The sequence below is a fragment of the Dipteris shenzhenensis genome, chromosome 6 (assembly GCF_047967505.1).
Source record: "Dipteris shenzhenensis isolate YYH24624 ecotype China chromosome 6, Dip_SZ_1.0, whole genome shotgun sequence".
NCBI lineage: Eukaryota > Viridiplantae > Streptophyta > Polypodiopsida > Gleicheniales > Dipteridaceae > Dipteris > Dipteris shenzhenensis.
The window spans coordinates 58740099-58760138 of NC_141601.1; the positions used below are offsets into that span (position 1 = coordinate 58740099).

Consider the following 20040-nt stretch of genomic DNA (forward strand, 5'->3'; position numbering starts at 1 on the left):
AACACTACGTACCTCATGAGAAGATCTCGAACTATCACCCTGGCTTTGTTGAATCTACATGTCAAAATAGTTCTAGTGACCAAGGTGTGCCAGTTTTAGGCTTTGTTCTTTTTTGCGTGTGTAAACATTGTGTAGGTGCAATGGTTTCCAATATCCCGTACATAGCACTTGAGGTAAGATGCATTTTGTCCATAGGCATGTGACTTTTGTTTGTCCTTATGTGACAATTGTTTCAAATCTGGACATGGAATGTTATCTGAATAGCGTTGAACATAAGTTAACACATTATGCTGCAGAATTTCTAAAACTTGATCCGTGTTTTTGAGTGTGCACCATAGCTAGAGGTAGGACAGGTTTTAGTGAGAATATTCTATATCAAAAGCTTTCAAGGTACTGAGATGTATAAATAACATAAATCTCAAGTTTTGTGGTAATACCCTTCTACCAACTTCTGATTGAATTGGGTTCTTGAATTCCACATCTTTGAGTTGGATGACTCCTTCAGCTTTGTTTGTTTGGCAGGTGGTACGTATTGAACATTGTGAAAGGGTGCAATTGATTGTGTCTACCATCCGTATATGCATTGCGAATTGTCGTGAATGTGTCTTTTACTTGGCTGTAAATCAAAGGCCACTCATACTTGGTGAAAATCATAATTTACAGGTACCATCATATCATAAAAGGCTTTTAAAGAAATTTGGAATCTTTACAGTGGCATATATAGGACTGTGAAAAAATACGTGCATTTGTGTGCACAGATAATTTGACTTGTTTGTATCTTTTGTCTAAAATGAAAACATCGTTGTTTGCTGAGTAGGAGTGGGATACACTCAGAGATTTGAATTTCGAATTCCACTACATCATGATAAGATGTTTAGTTGCAACATTGTAAAGTTCATTTCTGATGTGCCACAAATTTTGATTTTGTCTTGATTAAGCTTTTGGCTTTGTGTGTGTATGATTATGTGTAAAGTCCTATCCAAATTTAAGTCCACATTGGATCTTTCCCCTAAAGTGGTTGGCCACTGCTTGGTTGGTTTGTTCTTGTTGGTGCTAGTCATGAGGGTGCATTGGACGGCTGAGTCTTTTGATACTAGAGCCAGGGTGGCTTGGGAGACACTGATTCTTCCTACTCTCACGAGGGAGGGTGGAAGGATTTTTCCTTGATTGGTTTGATAGCACTAGGTGGATTTTGACTTCTGCAGATATCAGATGCCTTCATCACCATTGATTATAGCTATCGTGGGGGCCTGGCATAGTTTTGGAGGCTTTTGTAACCAAATTCTTATTTCCACACAAGATGAGATTGATAGACAGTCCACTATGTGGAATAATTCTATTTCGGAGGATTATGATGAGAACATAAGCTTACTTTGCTTACTAAGCAATTTTTAATCATTTTTTTTAAATTTTTGTCTAAAGTCGCTTACAAATTCGCTTTTTTTGCTTGTTTCTTTTGTTTTTTTTTTAAAATTCGAATTTGTAAGATTGGGTATATTCTAATCTTATGGAGGTATATCTACTGTGGATGATTATGGTGTGACTCTTGGAGCCTATCCCACACGATACATGCTCTTGATCTTTGTTTTCTTTCACAATCCCTATTTTGGCTGTCCTACCTTATATGCATATCTCTTTCATGCTGCAAATATGTTGCTTTGTAATCGCTCCTTTTCCTTCTGATTTACCCATTGTGGCAATTCTCTTTTCATGCTGCTAATATATTGCTTTGTAATCGTACGTCGTGCTTTTGATTTACCTGTCATGGTTGTTTCCAAGGCCAGGCAGTTTTGTTTTTTTTGGTAGTTCTTCTTGTAATGTGACTTGAAAAGTTGACCATCTACACCAGAGTGTATGAATGAGGAGGCAACAGTCCTGTGTATTGAGCAGTTTGATATTGAATGAAATCATATCTGCGAATGTTTGTACGTTACTAAAATATCAAGGCATCAGTTTTACATGCCATAGTTTGAAGCATGCCAAAGTACTTCATAACACTTTCTTGAATGTTCAAATCACTTGTATCTGCTAGGTAGCACCTTACAATACCTTCTACCCTAGACTGGAGGCGCATTTGGCACAAGTGGATATTGATCCAGCTGTGAATAGTTGGGACAAAGCTTTGACGCTTGGAGTTGTAGACCCTCACGATTCGCTTCCACATGCAGCTGGTGTTGCAGATGCTCAAGCTGAGGGTGCATCACTATTGCCACCAGATCGATACATTAACTTTGTGGTATGTGCAGATGCTTGAAACTCCTGCTACATTGATTGTGTGTTTCCATGCGTATGTGGCCTTACCGACATGCAAAATTTCTAGGGATTTTGCATAAATTATTTTGTTGATATTGTTTAACCTTGCAGGTCCCCAAATGGAGTGACGGTGAACCCCATCAACAGCCTTTGACACAAGCCAATCCCTTCATATTGCCAAAAGCTTACTTGGTAGCTCAGCAGCACAGGGTAGGCACTTTATTTTCTAGTTGGAAACAGTCTCTTGATCAAGGATTGATGCGTTTTCTCTTAGGAATGCCCCTTTTCTTTGTGTTATGGGGGGGGGCGAGGATTCTGAAGACTAAATGTGAGATGTACCGTCACCTTCATCTGTTAACAGCTCTTTGTCTAACAAAAAAGATATATAAATATATATTTTTGCAAAGAAACAAAAAAGATATGTTGATGCTCATGTGCATGGTTAGGGAATTTGTGTCCCCTCCTGTTTAATATGTGTGCTGATTAGCTCGTATGAACCATAAAGATTCAGGAGGTATACTGTCCAATGAATATCTGTGGACAGCTCTCTGTTAAAAACAGAAAAGGCATGTTTTACACTCATGTGGACTGTCACAGATTGCTCTCTGCTTCACACTTCACTTTTACAAACAAGGATTGAGAACTGGTTTCCTGTGTTTAATGCAAGATCCATACGAACCTTTGTGATTGGACTTGTACCAAGTCTTTCGTTGGGATAATTGTGTGTGTTCTTCGGAGATGCGTGCTATTAAGCCACACTGTTCTGTTAAGACTGTACACGGTCACTAGGAGCAGAGACAGGGATTTCAATTTTTGCCCACCGATTATCCTCCTTATATTTGTTTTGGCATTGCCAGATTATTATATCATCAGGAGAGGTAGTGTCAAGGAGTGATGAGAATTCTTCAAAGCTTAGGCTATGAACGATTTTTGTAATTGTTCATCATAGGCTGCACATTTAAATTGATGTACCCGAAACAGTACACGGTCACTAGGAGCAGAGACAGGGATTTCAATTTTTGCCCACCGATTATCCTCCTTATATTTGTTTTGGCATTGCCAGATTATTATATCATCAGGAGAGGTAGTGTCAAGGAGTGATGAGAATTCTTCAAAGCTTAGGCTATGAACGATTTTTGTAATTGTTCATCATAGTCTGCACATTTAAATGGATGAACCCGAAACAGTATGAGTATTTGAACCTTTCCTCCATGGTCACCAAATTGGAGGCGCGATCGATAAGGATGATCGAGGCACTTGTCCGACAGAAGGCCACAACTAGGAGACCACAAGTTTTATGCCTCTGCAACCTCGTACACCGTCGACCCCTCCATGAGTTTCTCGAGAATCACTGTAGTGATGAAACACCACAGCTTCCATCCTCTGCATGGGGTGAGAGAATCTTTTATATATTGGTGTTTCTATCATTACGAGTATGTTGTATTTGTCTTGGGTGTGGATGCTCACTTAGAGGCTTAGCTCATTGTATTCAGGCTTTGCAAAGTCTCATCTTTCAAAGACTTTTAATAAACTTTCTTTCTTTTTTTCGGTCTCTTTACTTTGCTATCTTACCACTCACCCTCAGGCTTCTAATCCAAACCTAATCCCTTAGGTTCATTTTAACTTATTTGTCCCTTTTAATGAAATAATAATCAAAAGGAAGGGTAAGAATACTTAGCTTTGTTAGTGTCCTCTCATTGTCCATGTTACCTTTTTCGTGCACCTCATTGAACTTCTCTTACAAAAATAAACAGATATAAACAGATGGTTTGTACCAACTTGAAACTACCTTTCTATGCTAGCATACCTCTTGATATCTTAAGAGTAATACGTTAAGAAATATATTGCCTTCGGTTTCAATTTACCAAGCTGAAACAGATTAACAATTGGGTGGTAAGTCCAACGCTCAATTCCTTACAATCCCTTAATGATGTGGTTTCCCTTTGTACTCTTAAAGGTACAATTGGAAACCTCCTTCCAAGTATCTAAGTAAATTGGCCAATTTAACTATGTCTTTTGGTACCATGGCCTCTCTTTTGGTACCATGGCCTCCAAATGTGGGTGCCATCGAAACCTTAGTTTCTCTTGGGTGCCATCAAACCCTTAATGACTCTTGGTACTTTCCAAAGTACCGTCTTGCTTAATTTAAGCAAGGCATTGCCATGAACAATATTTATCTTTCTTGCTTTTCATTTCTAATTTCTTACTCTTTGAAGGTTTATCTCTTGAGATAACATTTGAGCACAACATAGGTTTCCATTTTCTAGGAGCATTGTCTTGTACCTCCTTTTGATAAATGTTGCAAGCTACATCCTCTAATACTCCAGTGTAAGTTGTCAAGAAGTTGGAGACGTTAATGGACAACATCTAGTAACTTCTTTTTGTAAGTGGTATACTTTTAATTCAACACTTTGAAGCTTTCAACTCTTGAAACTTGCCAAGGTGTCTAAAGGTGACTTCCTCCATGGCTCTTGATCCTCATCCTCGTCAAAATTGGCCACTAGCATTCCTTTGCCAAGCCTTGCCTTGCTACCACACGTTTCATTTTGTTGGCCTATGTTGTGATCTCCATGGCCGATTGCTTCCTTCATGCATGATTGATATTCGGCATGCAATCATCCATTGATGCTTTTCTTTATACACCTTGCTTATCCATTTGCTTTTGATCTAAGCTCTTGAACACCATGATTGATATTCGGCATGCAATCATCCATCGATGCTTTTCTTTATACACCTTGCTTATCCATTTGCTTTTGATCTAAGCTCTTGAACACCTTTGTTCAAGAGTCGTTGCACATTATTGGATCTGTTTGATTTGATTTAGACAAAGATTGCCTTGAGCTGTCTCTAACAGTGTAGACCTCTAGCACATTCGAGATTGCCTCAATGCTTTATGTTTGAATTATGCGCCCCAAAATCTACTTTGAATCTCAATTACCCGTCGAACCTCGTACAAATCTCCGATATGTGTATAAGTAAGGAGGGTAGACCACCCCGTATCATGTTTGTTGAGAGGATCTCCTACAATTACACACATTTAGGACATGGTTGGCACCTCATGAGCTCCCTGTAAAGCTTGGCTTCTACAGAGACCACTACTTACGGGTTTTAGAGGAGGTCTTCATGGACCCACTGGGATACATGCGGATCCATCTACACCGAGGATTTCGATTGGGTAGTTCCGAGTCTCATCACACCGCCTCCATATAGAGAGTGAGCGAGCAAAGGGGATACCTAGAGAGGGCCGCATCTGGTGCGATTCTTGGGAGATCGAGTCAGAGGAGCATTTCGCCTTCAGGTACCCGTTGTACTACGAGATTAGAGGTTGGTGCCAATACTTTTTTGAGATGGCTTCGGCTCCCTACCCAATCTCCTATCCTACCCAAACCAAAGGTGCTTGGCAACCTTCATTCACGAGGCCGTACGACACAGGGGGCCGTTGCTCAAGGCATGTAGAGGAGATCTTGACACACATCTAGACTCCTCTCAGAGCAAGATCATTCAGTTTTTCCAGCCAGAGAGTATTGACCAGCAAGACTTATGGAGACGGCGGTTGCAGGGACCCAAGCGAGAGTCAGAGACACGCTAGACTCGGAGGCAGAGATCATGCTAGGGGCCTTACTTCCATGCTTACTAGACCAAATGCACAACACATAGGAGTGACCGTAGCAGTTGTTCACCGCATAGGGCTACAACTAGGAGACTTTAGTGGGTTGTACATGCCGATAGCCGCCGGCGTCCTATCACAGGGTTATTACCACCATTGTAGCCTCACACACCGACGCTTCCCTCCTCGGGTTGACACTATCACTAGATTTCACTTAGGGAGTTTTTCTCAGGTGACGGTATGAGAGGAGATTTCTCAATGGAAGGGATGGAAGATGGGATGTGAGCACTGGAGCGGTTACCCCTCATTAGATTTTCCCTTTTGATTCTTCGTAAGACCTCTTAGACCTTAGATACTACAGTGTCCAACTTCTAAGGTTCCTTGACCCCTCTCCCTCCACTTAATTAATCTAGTCCCTTTTTACCCCTTCGCAATGGCATATAACTAAAAATAACCTTTTTCCTCCATATCTCACCCAATATGACTCCAATTTTAGAGCCATTTGACCCAACATTCTTCTTCTTGGCTAGTCCCATTATTAGCATATTAATTTGAGTAAATATTGGATACTCATGCCATGAAAAAATTGGGTTTCAGTCATTTTATAATGGGCTGAAGTAAAGACCCCATTTTAGGGAACACTTCCTAGTGACACAACAGTGGATGCCCTGTCAGTCTAAAAATACAAAATGCAACATGGATGTGAACTCAAAGCTTATTCAATGGGCTATTGAGCTATTAATTCATAAGCTGAGCTTTATATCTGAAAATCATGAGAAACCATGCTTTGAATACAGGACTCACGTGTATGATACGTAGAGGGTATATGCGGTCATTTATCCTTCACTTCTCCTTTTTAACGATGACTACATTATATATATATATATATATATATATATATATATATATAGCTGTCTTTGGGTAGATAGAAAGAAAGAAAGAAGATGTATTACCATCGTCGGAGGCCTCCTCGCACGGGCCTATGAGACAAAGTACAATATCTGATTAACTCTTACAAGCCACTGTGCAAAGGGCTCACTAAGGCCCTTTGCTGAGTACTATACTAAACTAAGCTCAAAGCTAATACTCAATAGCAAGTCAAAACATATAACCAAATGCCATGGTGGCTCTCTTGTGAGCTGCGAAAATATTGTGTATCCATGTCTGCCCGGTTGTCTTGCGTTATGGCGGTGGGCACGGTCTCTGTGATATCTGTATCTGATGGGCCATATCGAGAGTGATGCCTCTACTCGGGCGATCTCCTTTGAGTAGGGTTGTGATGGGCTGAACCTCCATTGTGCGTGCTGTGGTCCGTCTTTGCATCGTGTGTGGCTCCTTCGTGTTAGCTGCATCGTTTCTCGTCATCGTCTCATTACCCTGACCCATGCTGCTCTCATGTCATCTATCTGCTCCTGCTCTACTCCGCTATGTCCAAGGGCAGCTCAAATGCGTAGGAATCTGTGGTGTGTGGCTGAGCTCCGATCATCCTTGTCTCCCGTGGTACTGTCCACTCTTGCTGTCTGATTTGATGCAATTGGGTCTCTCTACGTCATTGCCTCTCCATCAGATAGAGGGATGCTCTGGTCACTCTATGTGCCATTTGTGGTCTCTGCGTCCTTGGCTCGGCAGTGTCATGTTGTCTCTCTCTGCTGATCCAGATTGCCCTCATGTTAGCTAGCTCTTCCTCTCCCACCCCATTGTCCTAGAGCAGACTCAAATGTATAGAAGTCCGTTGTAGCTTGAGATAGACTATTCTCACTCTCTCTCCTGCTCAATACTAACTGCAACTGCAAGATGATGCACTCAATACAAAAAGTGATGCTGTGGATGTGAGTGGGTGACTAAGAGGGAGAGAATATAACTGGAATGTATGAATTCCCAAAGGGCTGAATACAATTGTATGGAGGGGCTGAAACCCTCAACTTCAAAACTGGAAAGAAACTAGACTCCCTAGAGGAGTTGAATTCTCACTAGATCCTTGAAGAGGCTGAGGCTACTCTGCTGGTGTGCTGTGGGGAGGCGTGGCTCTACTGCTTTGAAGGCTTGAAGGCGTGAGGAGTGGATGATGAATGAGGGCCAAGGGGGCTGCTTTTATAGGCCCCCTTTGGGCTTCAAAATACTGACCAGCGGGGCTGACCCTGCTGCTGCACCACCGACTGGGCTGATATGGCCGACTAGCTGCTGATGTGGCACTGACCAGGCCACGTGGCACGGACGTGGCATCGCTGGGGTGGCGTCTCTGCTGCGACAGCTGCTGCACCCATTCCCTGCTGGCAGACGTCCTGGCTGGTCCACGTGGCAACTGCCGACATGGCTGCCTGCTTGGCAGGCCACGTGGTTGCGTGTGTGGGCTGCTGCTGAGCTGGCTGCCTGCGTGGCAGTCCAACATGGCCACGGGCTGTGGATGCCCGTGACATCGGTGACATGTCTCTGTGCTCGGTCAACCTCTGTTGCAACACAGACCTGGTCATGGAAGTGGTTCAACTGTGACAGTGGATGAAAGCCGTGCCCCTCCTGAAAGAGGCAGTAGCATCGTCCCCGGACCTCATAGTAGGCTGGGCAGGTGCACACAGAGAGAGAGCATTACTTTGAGTCATTTCTAGGAAGCCTTTGTTTGATGTGGATGGCATTACCTGAATGCTTCCCGAGACTCATTGACATGCCCCTGGCGTAATTGTGTTGACATAGGGCATGGTGCTTTATACACTAGCTACATTTTTTCTGCTTATTACATTTTCTTCTTCGGTATTGGTTTCTTTGATTGCTTGAGATATGCTGCTATGTGGATGGCATTACCTCAATACTTCTCAAGACTCGTTAACATCCTACTGACATAATTTTGTTGACGTAGAGCATGTAGCTTTATATACTAGCTACATTTTTTCTGCTTACATTTCCTTCTTCAGTACTGATTCAACTTTTTATGAATATGTAGAGGCTTTACGATTTCCCTTGATTATAGCTGTTCTGTCTTTCTGTTTTGTAAATTAGGAGAGAAATTGCGGCCTACTCAGTTGTATATATGGAAGGTTGTTTATTTTACCCACTTGTTATTTGCACAGAGCAAATCTGTTGAGGTTTTGAGGCAGACTTTGAAGACTGTTCCAATGGATGATGCCAGAAAGCATGATCTGTCACATGCTATTCACGTGCATTTCAGAGAATGGCTATATGGTAAGACTTTTTGGAACTATATCTATCTAATCAAGCTTTGATCTTACTGCATCAGAAAATTGCATTGGAGTATGCTGACCTTCACTGATTATTTCTTTTGCTTTCTGGTTTTATCAAAGAAGGATTCTTATTGATCTCTCGGTTTCTTGCTTGCTCTACCATGTGTAGCTTCAGGAAATATTCGCCAGCTCTATGACTTTCAAAGTGACCGGGAGCCTAAAGGCATGGAGTAGGCAATTAAGGTCCTGTCTCTTTGGTGACAAAGAGACAGTCTATCCTTCATACAAGTCTCGTGGGTTGTGTTCAAGTTGGGCATAATCGCATGAATGCAATGTGTACCGGGAGGTGGTCTACATATCTCCTCACATGAGTCAGACATTCTGTTCAAGTTCAGCAAATTGTCAATGATGCAATCTGAACCTTTGATGCTGTAATGGTCATATCATCGCTTGAGTGTTAACGATGTTTCTGTGTGCAGTACCCAGCAGATTAGGCTTTCCATTTGATGCGCACAGGTACTTGATGCTAATTATTGGTGTCCTGATTTTAGCTCATGGTTCCTTTGAATTTCCAGTGTACTGAAAGCCTATGGGTTCTCCATCTGCAGCTGAGGTCATCAGCCATGTAGTCATTCAGCCAGATATGGGTTATTCTGTATCATAAAATAGCGAACTAATAACTGCTTTCTCTATAGCAGAAAGGAGAAAAGCCCTCCCAGCATCACACATATATTCTGGATTTCTGTTGTGTGAATAAGAGAGGGTGCTGGATTGTCCTTCAACCCCAATCTTTGTGTCACTGGCACACCTGCAAGATGTATTTGGCCACGTGCATTGCTATGTAGCTGACAGGGAAAATAATTCACAATTTAGAGATGAGGTGAGAGATAGAGATGGGAGGGATTGCTTGGTCCCAGGTGTATTCCTATAAAATGTAGATTGAGTGCTCATTTTTCCCATCAAGACAAACAAAGATCTGTGGACTTGAGCAAGCAATTGCAAAAGGAGGCATTGCGTTCATGCCAAAAGATTCACTTCACTGATGAGTGCTTGATGTTTAAATGTGTCATGTAAGGATAATTAGTATTTCAAGGGTTAAGGATCAGTGGACATTGATTGAATGCCTATGGTATACATTTAACATCTGAAACAAGCCAGGGAAATTGTCTGTGTTTGTACTGATGGATTTGGTAAAGCATGTGTCATTTTTCTCTTTCTGTTTAAATGAGGAAAGGAAATATTCAGAATTGAATTTTCACAGTAATATTGGTCCACATGCTCATATAGGCTAGGAGGAACAAAAGTAAAGCCTCTCCTTCAAGAAGTGAAATTAACTGGTGCACCAATTCTGCACTAAATGCCTTTTCTTATCAATTGCAAGGGATTATGCTAGATAGAGTGACACCATTTAAGGGATCGTTCTTAACATGCAGCAAGTTCTCACACATGGAGTGTCAGTTGCTTCAATGCGAGGGTTTGTTTTACACGAGTGAACTCCCCTTATGGCTTGATTCTTGTTAACGTGCAGCAATTACTCACCATGCAATTTTGAATAAAGGAAAGGATGTTGGAGAGGGTGCGTCCCAAACATCTTGCTTCTTGGGAGCACATTTGATGTCCTCTTTACTGATGTCTTCAGGAGAAGAAATCTTCTAGAAGTAAAAATATTTATGTCTAGTTTGTGTTAAGCGATGTAACATACAATATAAATCAGTGGGGGCGTGATAATAGAGAGCATTATTGGCAGATTTCTTTGGAGGCTATAGCTATTGACTTTTGTCTTTGAATGTGCAAGTGTTCTAGAAATGAGTATGTAATTCATGTTGCAGACCTGAGCTTGTTACGTGTCCGCTCGCTTTCAAGTCGTAAAAAATTTACTTTCGCGTGCACAAAAACTTCCCAGTAAATTTGTATTTTTTATGTGGTAGCCACGAAATTTTTTCCCTGTCAATTAAATTCTTCTATGGAAGATGAGAGTCTCATGGAAGAGTAATGTTCCAATGTTTCCTAGCTTTGTAAACTACAATAAATAAATTAGAAGTTGATTACAAGCTAGCATGCTTAATAATATCTTCATGCATCATCACATTTTTCAATCTAATACAATTTTCTATTTTGTTTTTTTAATGGATTATTATGGGGCTTGACGATAGATGCAAAAGTGAAATGTGGGAACACTTGAACAATTCAACAGTGGAACACCAATGATATTGTATAAAGAATTTTTAAAAAATTAATGTGTAGGAGTAAAACTAATGTTTATGTATTTTGTCGATAACATCAATCCTAAGCTTCTCAATTGATAAAACTCTACTCAATTGATAAAACTCTATTGTGAGGATAAGATAATCAATATGTCAAGCCACAATATGAGGGAAGTTGGTTGATCGTGAATCATCCATATATTAAGACACCTCACGAGGAGTTGTATGGTCTAAATTCTGTTATGTAAGATAATCGACGTGTCAAGCCACAATCTGAGGGAAATTGTTGAAAGTGAATCATTCATACAATAAGACACCTCATGAGGTGGTTGTATGGTCTGATTCTACTTGAAATGTAGAGGGAGGACATGTGGTTTCTATCGCTAGATGTTAATAGAGATGGTTTTGGATTTGCCTTTTTTTTTGGTTAGGCCGTGGTTGTAGGTTGTAAGGCTCCTAAGTATGAGGGCCATTCATGTTGGATTCATGTTGGGATCTATTGTTCACCTCATGTGGGGTCTTTCATTCCATTGTAAGCAAGGATTGCACCACATGTCTTGCTCAATTGAGTAGTTGAGTAGGCTTATTGACCTTAGTTTGGAGCAGCTTGGAGCATTAGGTCTACTCTCGTACATTCTTATGAATTAATTGCTTTGGAGCAACATCTTGCAAAGGAAGAGATCTGCTTTTGGTCTTCCATTGTTGCTCTTTTAGGTGTTGTGGCCTAGGCTTGTGTATGCTTCCCTTTGGCTTTATGCACATGTGAATAATGGGTCTCACGTATAAATCTTGTTAGTAATAGGTGTCCTCTCTTAGAGTTGATTATTGAAATGTTAACAATAAAAACAATTGGTTTGGATTTGAACAACTTAACATTGTTTTCTCTAAGTAGGAATCAGTAATAGCTAGAAGTCTCCAAGGGAATTCAGGCATGCTAAATGCTTGAAACGCTTACACACTACTTATGAGGTAGGCATTTTGGTGTAACGTAGAAGCCCATATGAAGCGCAGTGCAATCACTTGAATTGCTTGTCAATGCTTGTCATGAAAATGGGTAGTTTTATAAAAAAAGTAGCTTCTAGATGGCCTTACAAATTTGAAGGAACCTCCCTTTGGCTTATGTAGTTTTACAAACTAAATAGATCGATGTCATCATTTTTGGATGGGGAATAGTCATGAAGGCGGAGAGAGAGAGAGAGAGAGAGAGAGAGAGAGAGAGATGCATTAATGTCCACGGGAGGCCTCGCGGGCCTATGGGACAAATTACAAAGTACACCAAAAAGAAAAAACTCATACAAGTCTTAAAAGGGTGCACTACGCCCTTGTTAAGTGCTAATTGATCTATAGAGTTGTATAGCTCAAGCAAAATTAAGTACATATCAAATACTAATTGAAACTGAAATTAAATGAAGTAGGTTGAAAGTTGGGATCATAAATCAGAGCTCGACACCATGGTGGCTCATCTGTGAGCGGCAAAAATATATCGGATTTGCCTCCATCGGGTTGTCTCGCATTGTGGTGGAGGGGGAGGATGTGGTATTCTCGATCTTCGGACGGTCTCCCCTAAGGAAAGTTGTGATAGGTTGGACCTCAATGGAGTGTGCTACGTTGAGGTCCGACCTATCCCAAGTTGTCGTTGCATCCCTGTCGTACTGATCTCGATTGCTCACATATCGACTGGCTCCATCTCCACCCCGTTGTGTCTTGGAGTTGACTGAAATGCATACAAGTCTGTGATGTATTGCTATGTCCTCTCAGCCTCTATAACCAGTGGTTTGATAGCCTCTTCTACTCTCTAATTTGTCATAGTAGAGTCTCCTTATGTCGGCGCATCTTAAGCAAATAAAGGCCAATGCAGACCTAGTGAAGGAAGTGGATTAGTCGTGATAGTGGGTTGAGGCCGCTCCCCTCCTGGTAGAGGCAATGGTATTGTCCCCTGATCTCATGGGTAGGCACATAGAAAATGCTCCTTTGTCTCAACCACAATAACCACAATCTGTATCGGTGCTCTGTGGGTATACCTGTTGCTCTCACCGTCTCGATCCTCAACTGATGGGATGAAACATGCAGCGGTCCAATGGTGATCCTTAGTGCATACGAAACTCCTCTGTCTTGAGATGTTGGGGTTGGATGATGAATCGCTCCTCTGGTACTCTTACGAAGTTGTTGAAGTTGTTGTGATCTAACTCGGACTTGGTGGGAAGCTCTTGATCCCCCCCTCCTCCCCCTGAAGTTCGAGATGTTTGGAGTTGGAGGAGATCTAGCCGTATGACACATTAGGAAAAAAGGAAACTCATTTTGGGGCCTTTTAGCCTAGAATGAAAATAGCCCTCCACCAATCAAAGGAGGGCCAATGTAACATTGAAAAAATACAAAAAAGGAAGAAAAAAGAAATATTGTCAAGTTTGCATTCAATGAGGATACTTGAGCTACTTTATTATATCTGACGTGCGGTGCGGGATTTGGTACTTCTAACATCACCGACGCGTCCAGAGCGGGCCAAAAACCTCGGAATGACATTTGAAACACTAAAAACAGGCAACCTGTCAAATCGCTTTCATTAGTACACTTTTTTTACGGGGCTTTTTGGGCCTTTTTTCGGACCTTCGGGTGCCCATTTTCAATGTTTCAAATGTTGTTCTATCGGTTTTGGCTCGATCTAGACGTGTTGGTGATTTCAGAAGTACCAAATTCTGCACCGTGCGTTAGTGGAGTTATGTCATATTTTAGTGTTTTAGAGGAAAGAAAAATGAAGAAATTGTGAATTTCTCTTAGGGCCCCAAAATGAGCTCCCTTTTTTCCTAATGCGATTAATCTCATCTCATGGGATTGAGTCAGGGGGTCCACCATGCTGTAGTGAAAGGAGGGGTGTTCATACATGGCAGTCGGTCACACTAGTCTATCGAAAATTCATCCCTTTGTCCATGGGTCTTTGGAGCGTGCCTGGAAGCACTATCTCTCCAGTCGAGCCAAAGCACTTTGTCTCGGTGTCAGTTGTGCCTAGGCTCCATGGGTCTTCGTGAAAAGGGGTCCTGTGAAGATTGCTTGCAAATATGTGTAGGTATGCATTATTTCGACTGGCTTACCACACGATAAGTGAAGCTGAGTCGACGAAGCAATGTACGGCCACGAGAGAGAGAGAGAGAGAGAGAGAGAGAGAGAGAGAGAGAGAGAGAGAGATTTATTGACATCTGTGGGAGGCCTCACGGGCCTATGGGACAAATTGCACAAAAAGAAGACTCGTACAAGCTTGAGAGGGTTGGAGCAAAGGATGCGCTAGGGCCCTTGTTGAGTACTAATCTATGCTGATCTACTTCTGAGCTCAACAGTTCAAGCAAAATCAAAATCATATACAACTGAAGCGACTGAAAGCTGGGACTCGCAAACTGAAGTCTAACACAATGGTGGCTCTTCGATGAGCAATGAAGATTTCTTGGATCTATGTCTGTCGAGTTGTCACAAGCTATGATGGGGGACGTGGTCTCCTGGATATCTCAACCTGCTGAGCTATGTCTAGAGTGACCCCTCGTCTATGTCGGCCCTTGAGAAGAGTTGTGAGAGGTCACACTTTGATAGAATGTGCTTTGGTGGGCGCTCTTTGTCTCATGTTTGGTCTCTGCCTCTCCCTCTCTTGGTGGCACCGTGTCAGCTCTCTCCTCTACTCCAAGCTACCCTCATATAAGCTATCTCTTCCTCCTCTACTTTGCTGTGTCTTGGAGCTGACTGAAATGTATTAAACTTTGTGATGCTATGCTCAGTCAGCCTCTATATCTATACCCTATGGCCTAGTTGCCTCTTGCTACTCTCTGATCTGTCGTAGTGGTGTCTCCCTATGTCACAGCATCTCTATTAGATAGCATCTAATGCAGTCTTGGTCATGAAAGTGGATCAGTCGTGTGAGTAGAGATAGTGGTAGCATCCTCGGATGTCATAATAGGCTGGGCAGGCATAAAGAAAATGCTCCTCTATCTCAAACACCCCCAATGTGCGTAACATGCAGATCCATTGCTCTCTTGGTATACCTGTGGCTCTCCCCGCCTTAATCCATAGCATTTGATGGGACAAAACACGTTGTCCAATGGCGATCCTCAGTGCATGTAAGATTCCTCTGTCCTTGAGATAGCGGCGTGGTGTGATGATGAATCCCTCCTTCGATACTCTCAAGAAGTGGTCGCGATAGAACTGGATCTTGGTGGGGAGCACCTGGAAGCCCCCCCAAGATGGAGATGTATGGAGCTGGAGGAGATCTAACTGTATGATTGCCCGAGTTGTCTGGATGACTCCAAGGCCGTGACTCCAAGGCCGACCTTGGGAGCCTCCATTGAGCTAAGTCCCAAACTTTGTGGATGAATGTCACTATCTGAAAGATGGCATCAACATGGAGAGGTGTTATGGTGAACTCTACCTGTACTCTCTCATGTGGGACTGAGGGCTTACTCCGAATCATCCTAGACCCCATAATAACCTGTAGGCGCTCAAATCTCCTCCACTCTATCCTCAAGAGATAACCCCCCCCGGAAGGGTGTTGCATACATGACAGTTGGCCATACTAAAGTGTTGAAGAGGTAGCCCATTGTCGGTGAATCCTAAAAATGTGCCTAGAAACACCATCTCTCTAGTTGGGCCAAAGCAATGTGTCCCTTTGTGAGTCGTGCTGTGGCTACTTGAGTCATCGTGAAGATGGGTTTTGTGAAGACTGCTCCCAAGTATGTGTAGGACTGCACTATCTCCACTGGTTGACCTCTATAAATGAAGATACGTTGGTGAAGCATTGCACGTGAGGTGCTGAAGATCATAACCTTGGTCTTCCCAAGGTTGACTCTATGAAGTCCCTCTTTTCCTATAGAAAACAAAACCTCTAGGGCCTATAGATGTCTCTGCAACCCCTTTGTTGAAGATGAAATGAGGACTATGTCATTTGTGTGTAGCAATATGTCAGATTTGTATCATGAGGTAAGCCAATAGTGATCACTTGCCCCCTAGGCGGTCTATGAAAGATGTGATCTCATCAATGTAGAGCTCAAAAAGAGGAGATGAGAGGAAGCAATCCTACTTCAACCCTATCATGCTCTCAACCCAATCCGATAATCCACCTAGAGCACAAACTCTCCCTTCGATGGTCTCATGTAGGCTCATCGCACCCCACATCAAAGTCTCTAGGATCTGTATCTCCTGGAGTCTGCTGATCATGCAGGATAGTGAGAGGATGTCGAAAGATTTCTACATGTCTACAAAGCAAGTGTAGACTTTCTGGTGTTTGGACTTTACCTCCTCAATGATGATGTGATCTAGAGGGGAATATGTGCCCTAGTGGCCATCGCCCGTGAGCCTCTTTATGGCTATTGATCTTCCTCTCTAGTATTGATTGATAAACCTTGGTGAATGTGTGGCCAATCATGAGGGTATGGTAGTTCCAAGTATCCATGGGGTCTCCTGCTTGGTGTATTGGTACCATAGTGGCAGTGCTCTAAGCAGGTGGAAAGCCATGGCATACATCATGGTTGAACATTTGTCTTGAAAGGAGGCTAAGACCTCTTGCCCATGTGCAAAATGCTCAATCCATAGGCCCTCATGACCTTGTGATTTCTAGTTGTGTAGCTGACGGAGTGCATCCTGTATATTGTGTGTAGTGAACAAGTGACAGGTAGTGGGCTAGGAATAGATGATATGTTCGGTGGTGCATGCATCAGAACATCATATAGAGAGCATGCGTAAGTGTGCCACACAATCTGTTAGAGCAGCTAGGTCAGCAATTGAGAATAGGAGCCTCCAAAGAGGTGCCGAGCAACCCCCACTTGTTTCCATGAAGAGACAATGTCTATGTGGGCGCAACCACCCCTCCAACGAGTGCTCGCGCCTAATGACAAGGCCAGCACTCTACTGTGCGCACTGCCATAGGTGGGGAAACCATGATATCTCCCAATGTCGATTTTCGAGGTCCCTTCCCGAACCCATGTATCAAATGCAACCCCATTGGCCCTCACAACCCCACCCAACCCCTAGATCTCTCAAGGTGGCCCTATGCTAGCTCTAGTTAGTACTAGGCTCAGCCAGCTCTGCTACCACCACCCATTCTAGGTCCACAACCCATGCTACCTCGCATCGCCCCAGTCAGTCAAGTGTTGGTTGGAGAGTTGCCCAACGACTAGGAGGAAACGGATCCTGATCATGGACCTCATGATTATTACCTGTACGAGGAAGGGAGTGGAGCCCTGACTCACTACCTCCCGCTAGAGGATCAACAAGTCCCCGTATTCTAGACTGCCCTTGTAAATGCAAGAACAAGAGAGCTAAACTCAATTGCTCAGAGACCCTTTCTCCAATGTTATACCTCTACCAAGGTCCCATAGAGCAAGTGAATGCCCCTACTGAGGCATTTCAAACCCACCGATGTCCCGTTTCAAATGCCAGGGCCCACACTTCTTGAAGGACTGTCCATACAAGCATCGTACACCCACCGCCCCAACCACAACCAACCCCACCCCGTTGTGTGGAGGATGTGGCATGGAGCATTTATTCCAGGGCTATCCCATGAGAAGACCAACCACTCCACTCACCCTGCCAAAGAGCACCAGCCTCAATCTGCTTAGCATCGAATAAGGCCATGTGGCTGTAGTGCCACTATAAGTCATTACAAGGATGCAGGCTGAGGAACTAGGCAAGGCCATGAGGAAGCTCACAAGGAAGGGTAAGGTATCCCCATACCCAAGGTGACCCTGAGGTTCCCCTGATTTTAGAAGTGAACAAACCAGTGTAGGCTCAGGGCCTGGCACCTGCACCCACCTATAAAGAGACTTTTGGTCTTAGAAAAGCAATACATAAGGGATGCCCAGATTTTGGTGTGTGATTGCCAAGATAAGTTCGAGCATCGATTAAAGACCAGTAGGGGGTCAGATACTATCCATCTAGCCCACCTGATGGGATGCCGAGGAGCGAAATCGCTCAAGGTTTGGAGGAAGAGGAACACCTCAACTCAGAGCAATTAGAAGCTCTGGATCTGATGCAAAATATGTTCCAAGAAGACCCAGTGCCGCATAACCTCCAAGATGAAGGAGACCTGTATGGCTTCGATGATATGTTGTCCATGGAGGAAGAAGCTTCACCAGAACCCTACGACAATGCCGGGCTGGCTGTCTTCCTATCTACAGAAGTGAAAATGCTGATTGCATCTCTGCTAAGAGAATATCCCATCCTATGGCATGATCTATCCAATTGGATGAACAGGCCATTCCTACATCCAACCCCAACTAGCCCAACCAATCAATGCTAGAAAAGGGGTAGAACCTACCCAAGATTCCCATCAACAAGCTAGGCCAATATTTCGAGGGTGATGACACAAACGCCTCTATCCCCATAGTCTACCAAAACCAAAAGGTGGAAGCCATTCTGGATGGGGGAGTAGGAGTGGGTGTCTGCACCAAGGAATGCTGGGAGAAATGGGGAAAACCTGCACTCGAGCAGACCCCTCTAGTAGTAAAGCTGACCGATGGAGGAACCGCTGAACCTCTGGGAGTGTTGACTCGCATAAACATTAAGATGTTTGGATTCAAGTACCCTATTAGGTTCGAGGTCATGGATTTCACTCGACAGCCACGATATGAAGCTATCCTAGTAGGCAAGCCCTTCTTGTGAATATCCAAGCTCGTGCATGACTGGCGTAATGATAATATCTATTTGCGGCACAAGGAGCAAACCATGAGAGTGGACCTACACACCTGCAAGGCCCACCCATTGTTAGAACACCTCTTTGCCCCACAGAGTCCGACACCACTACTCGAACCACCTCCGTAAGGCTATTCCAACCCTGTGACAAGGAAGAGGATGAACTAGGGAAACAAGGTAAGTAAGGTAACCACCCCCATCAGCTCTATAAGTACAATGGAAGAGCCCCCTTCAGGTCCCAAATCACTTTTATCCAAAGGCAAGGCTAAGGCCAGAAAGTCCATTGCTCCGGCAAAAAAGGAGAAGGAGATTGAGGATAAAGAAGACCTACGACAGGTACCACCAACCCACTACAATGCCTATACTATTCAAGATTGTAAGATCCTATACCAACAGGCCAAAAGATCTTGAGAGGACGGTTGTTCTCAAGGATATGATGGACCCACCCCAGTCAACGAAGTAAACCTAGTCCCGGAAGGGTAGGACCCACAACCTATATTTGTCACCAATAACCTCACTCCTAGTGAGGAGAATGCCTTAATAGCTCTTCTATAAGAATATAAGGACTGCATGGCCTCGAAATACATGGACATGAAAGGAGTACTTGCTGTAGTAGTGCCACATACAATCCCCATGATGGATGATGTTAGGCCAGTACAGCAACACCCCTACCCTATGAATCCTAAATATGCACTCATAGCGTGAGGGAAGAAATCCAAAAACTCATAGATGCAGGATTCATCTATGAGATCGAGCATATAGACTGGGTATCACCCAGTGTGATAGTCCTGAAGAAAAATGGAAAAATTAGAGTATGCATGGATTGAAGAAGGTTAATGCAACCACGAGACATGACCACCACCCCTTGCCATTCATGGAACATGTTCTAGAAAGGGTAGCCGAAAAGAAAGTTTATAGCTTCCTAGATGGATTTTTAGGTTACAACCAAGTCTCAATTGCCCCCCAAGATCAACACAAGACCGCCTTCACAAACCGAATGGGGCATATATGTAGCTAGGGTTATGATATTCGGATTAACCAATGCCCTAGCTACTTCCAACATATGATGATCACGGTATTCAAGGAATACCTAAGGGACTTTGTGGAAGTCTTCTTGGATGATATCTGTGTGAACTCGAAA

The 20040-nt window shown here is 43.3% G+C and overlaps 1 protein-coding gene across 4 annotated transcripts in view; it reads left to right on the forward strand.

Annotated features, from left to right (window-relative positions):
• The window catches only part of LOC147901425 (Tubulin binding cofactor C domain-containing protein), a 90910-nt gene extending 80698 nt beyond the window's left edge, over positions 1-10212 (forward strand). The window contains exons 5-11 of one of the 4 annotated variants that reach the window (XR_015541111.1): positions 523-663; positions 2033-2236; positions 2365-2463; positions 8923-9034; positions 9203-9379; positions 9513-9549; positions 9642-10212. Coding sequence is in view for 1 of the 4 variants with exons in the window: in XM_087375408.1 (XP_087231534.1) it covers positions 523-663; positions 2033-2236; positions 2365-2463; positions 8923-9034; positions 9203-9267 (621 nt within the window). In the remaining 3 variants the exon portion in view is untranslated. Of the gene's footprint in view, positions 1-522; positions 664-2032; positions 2237-2364; positions 2464-8922; positions 9035-9202 lie in introns of all 4 variants that reach the window. The other 3 variants (XR_015541109.1, XR_015541110.1, XM_087375408.1) reach the window with 3 other exon arrangements.
• Positions 10213-20040: the final 9828 nt, after the last annotated feature.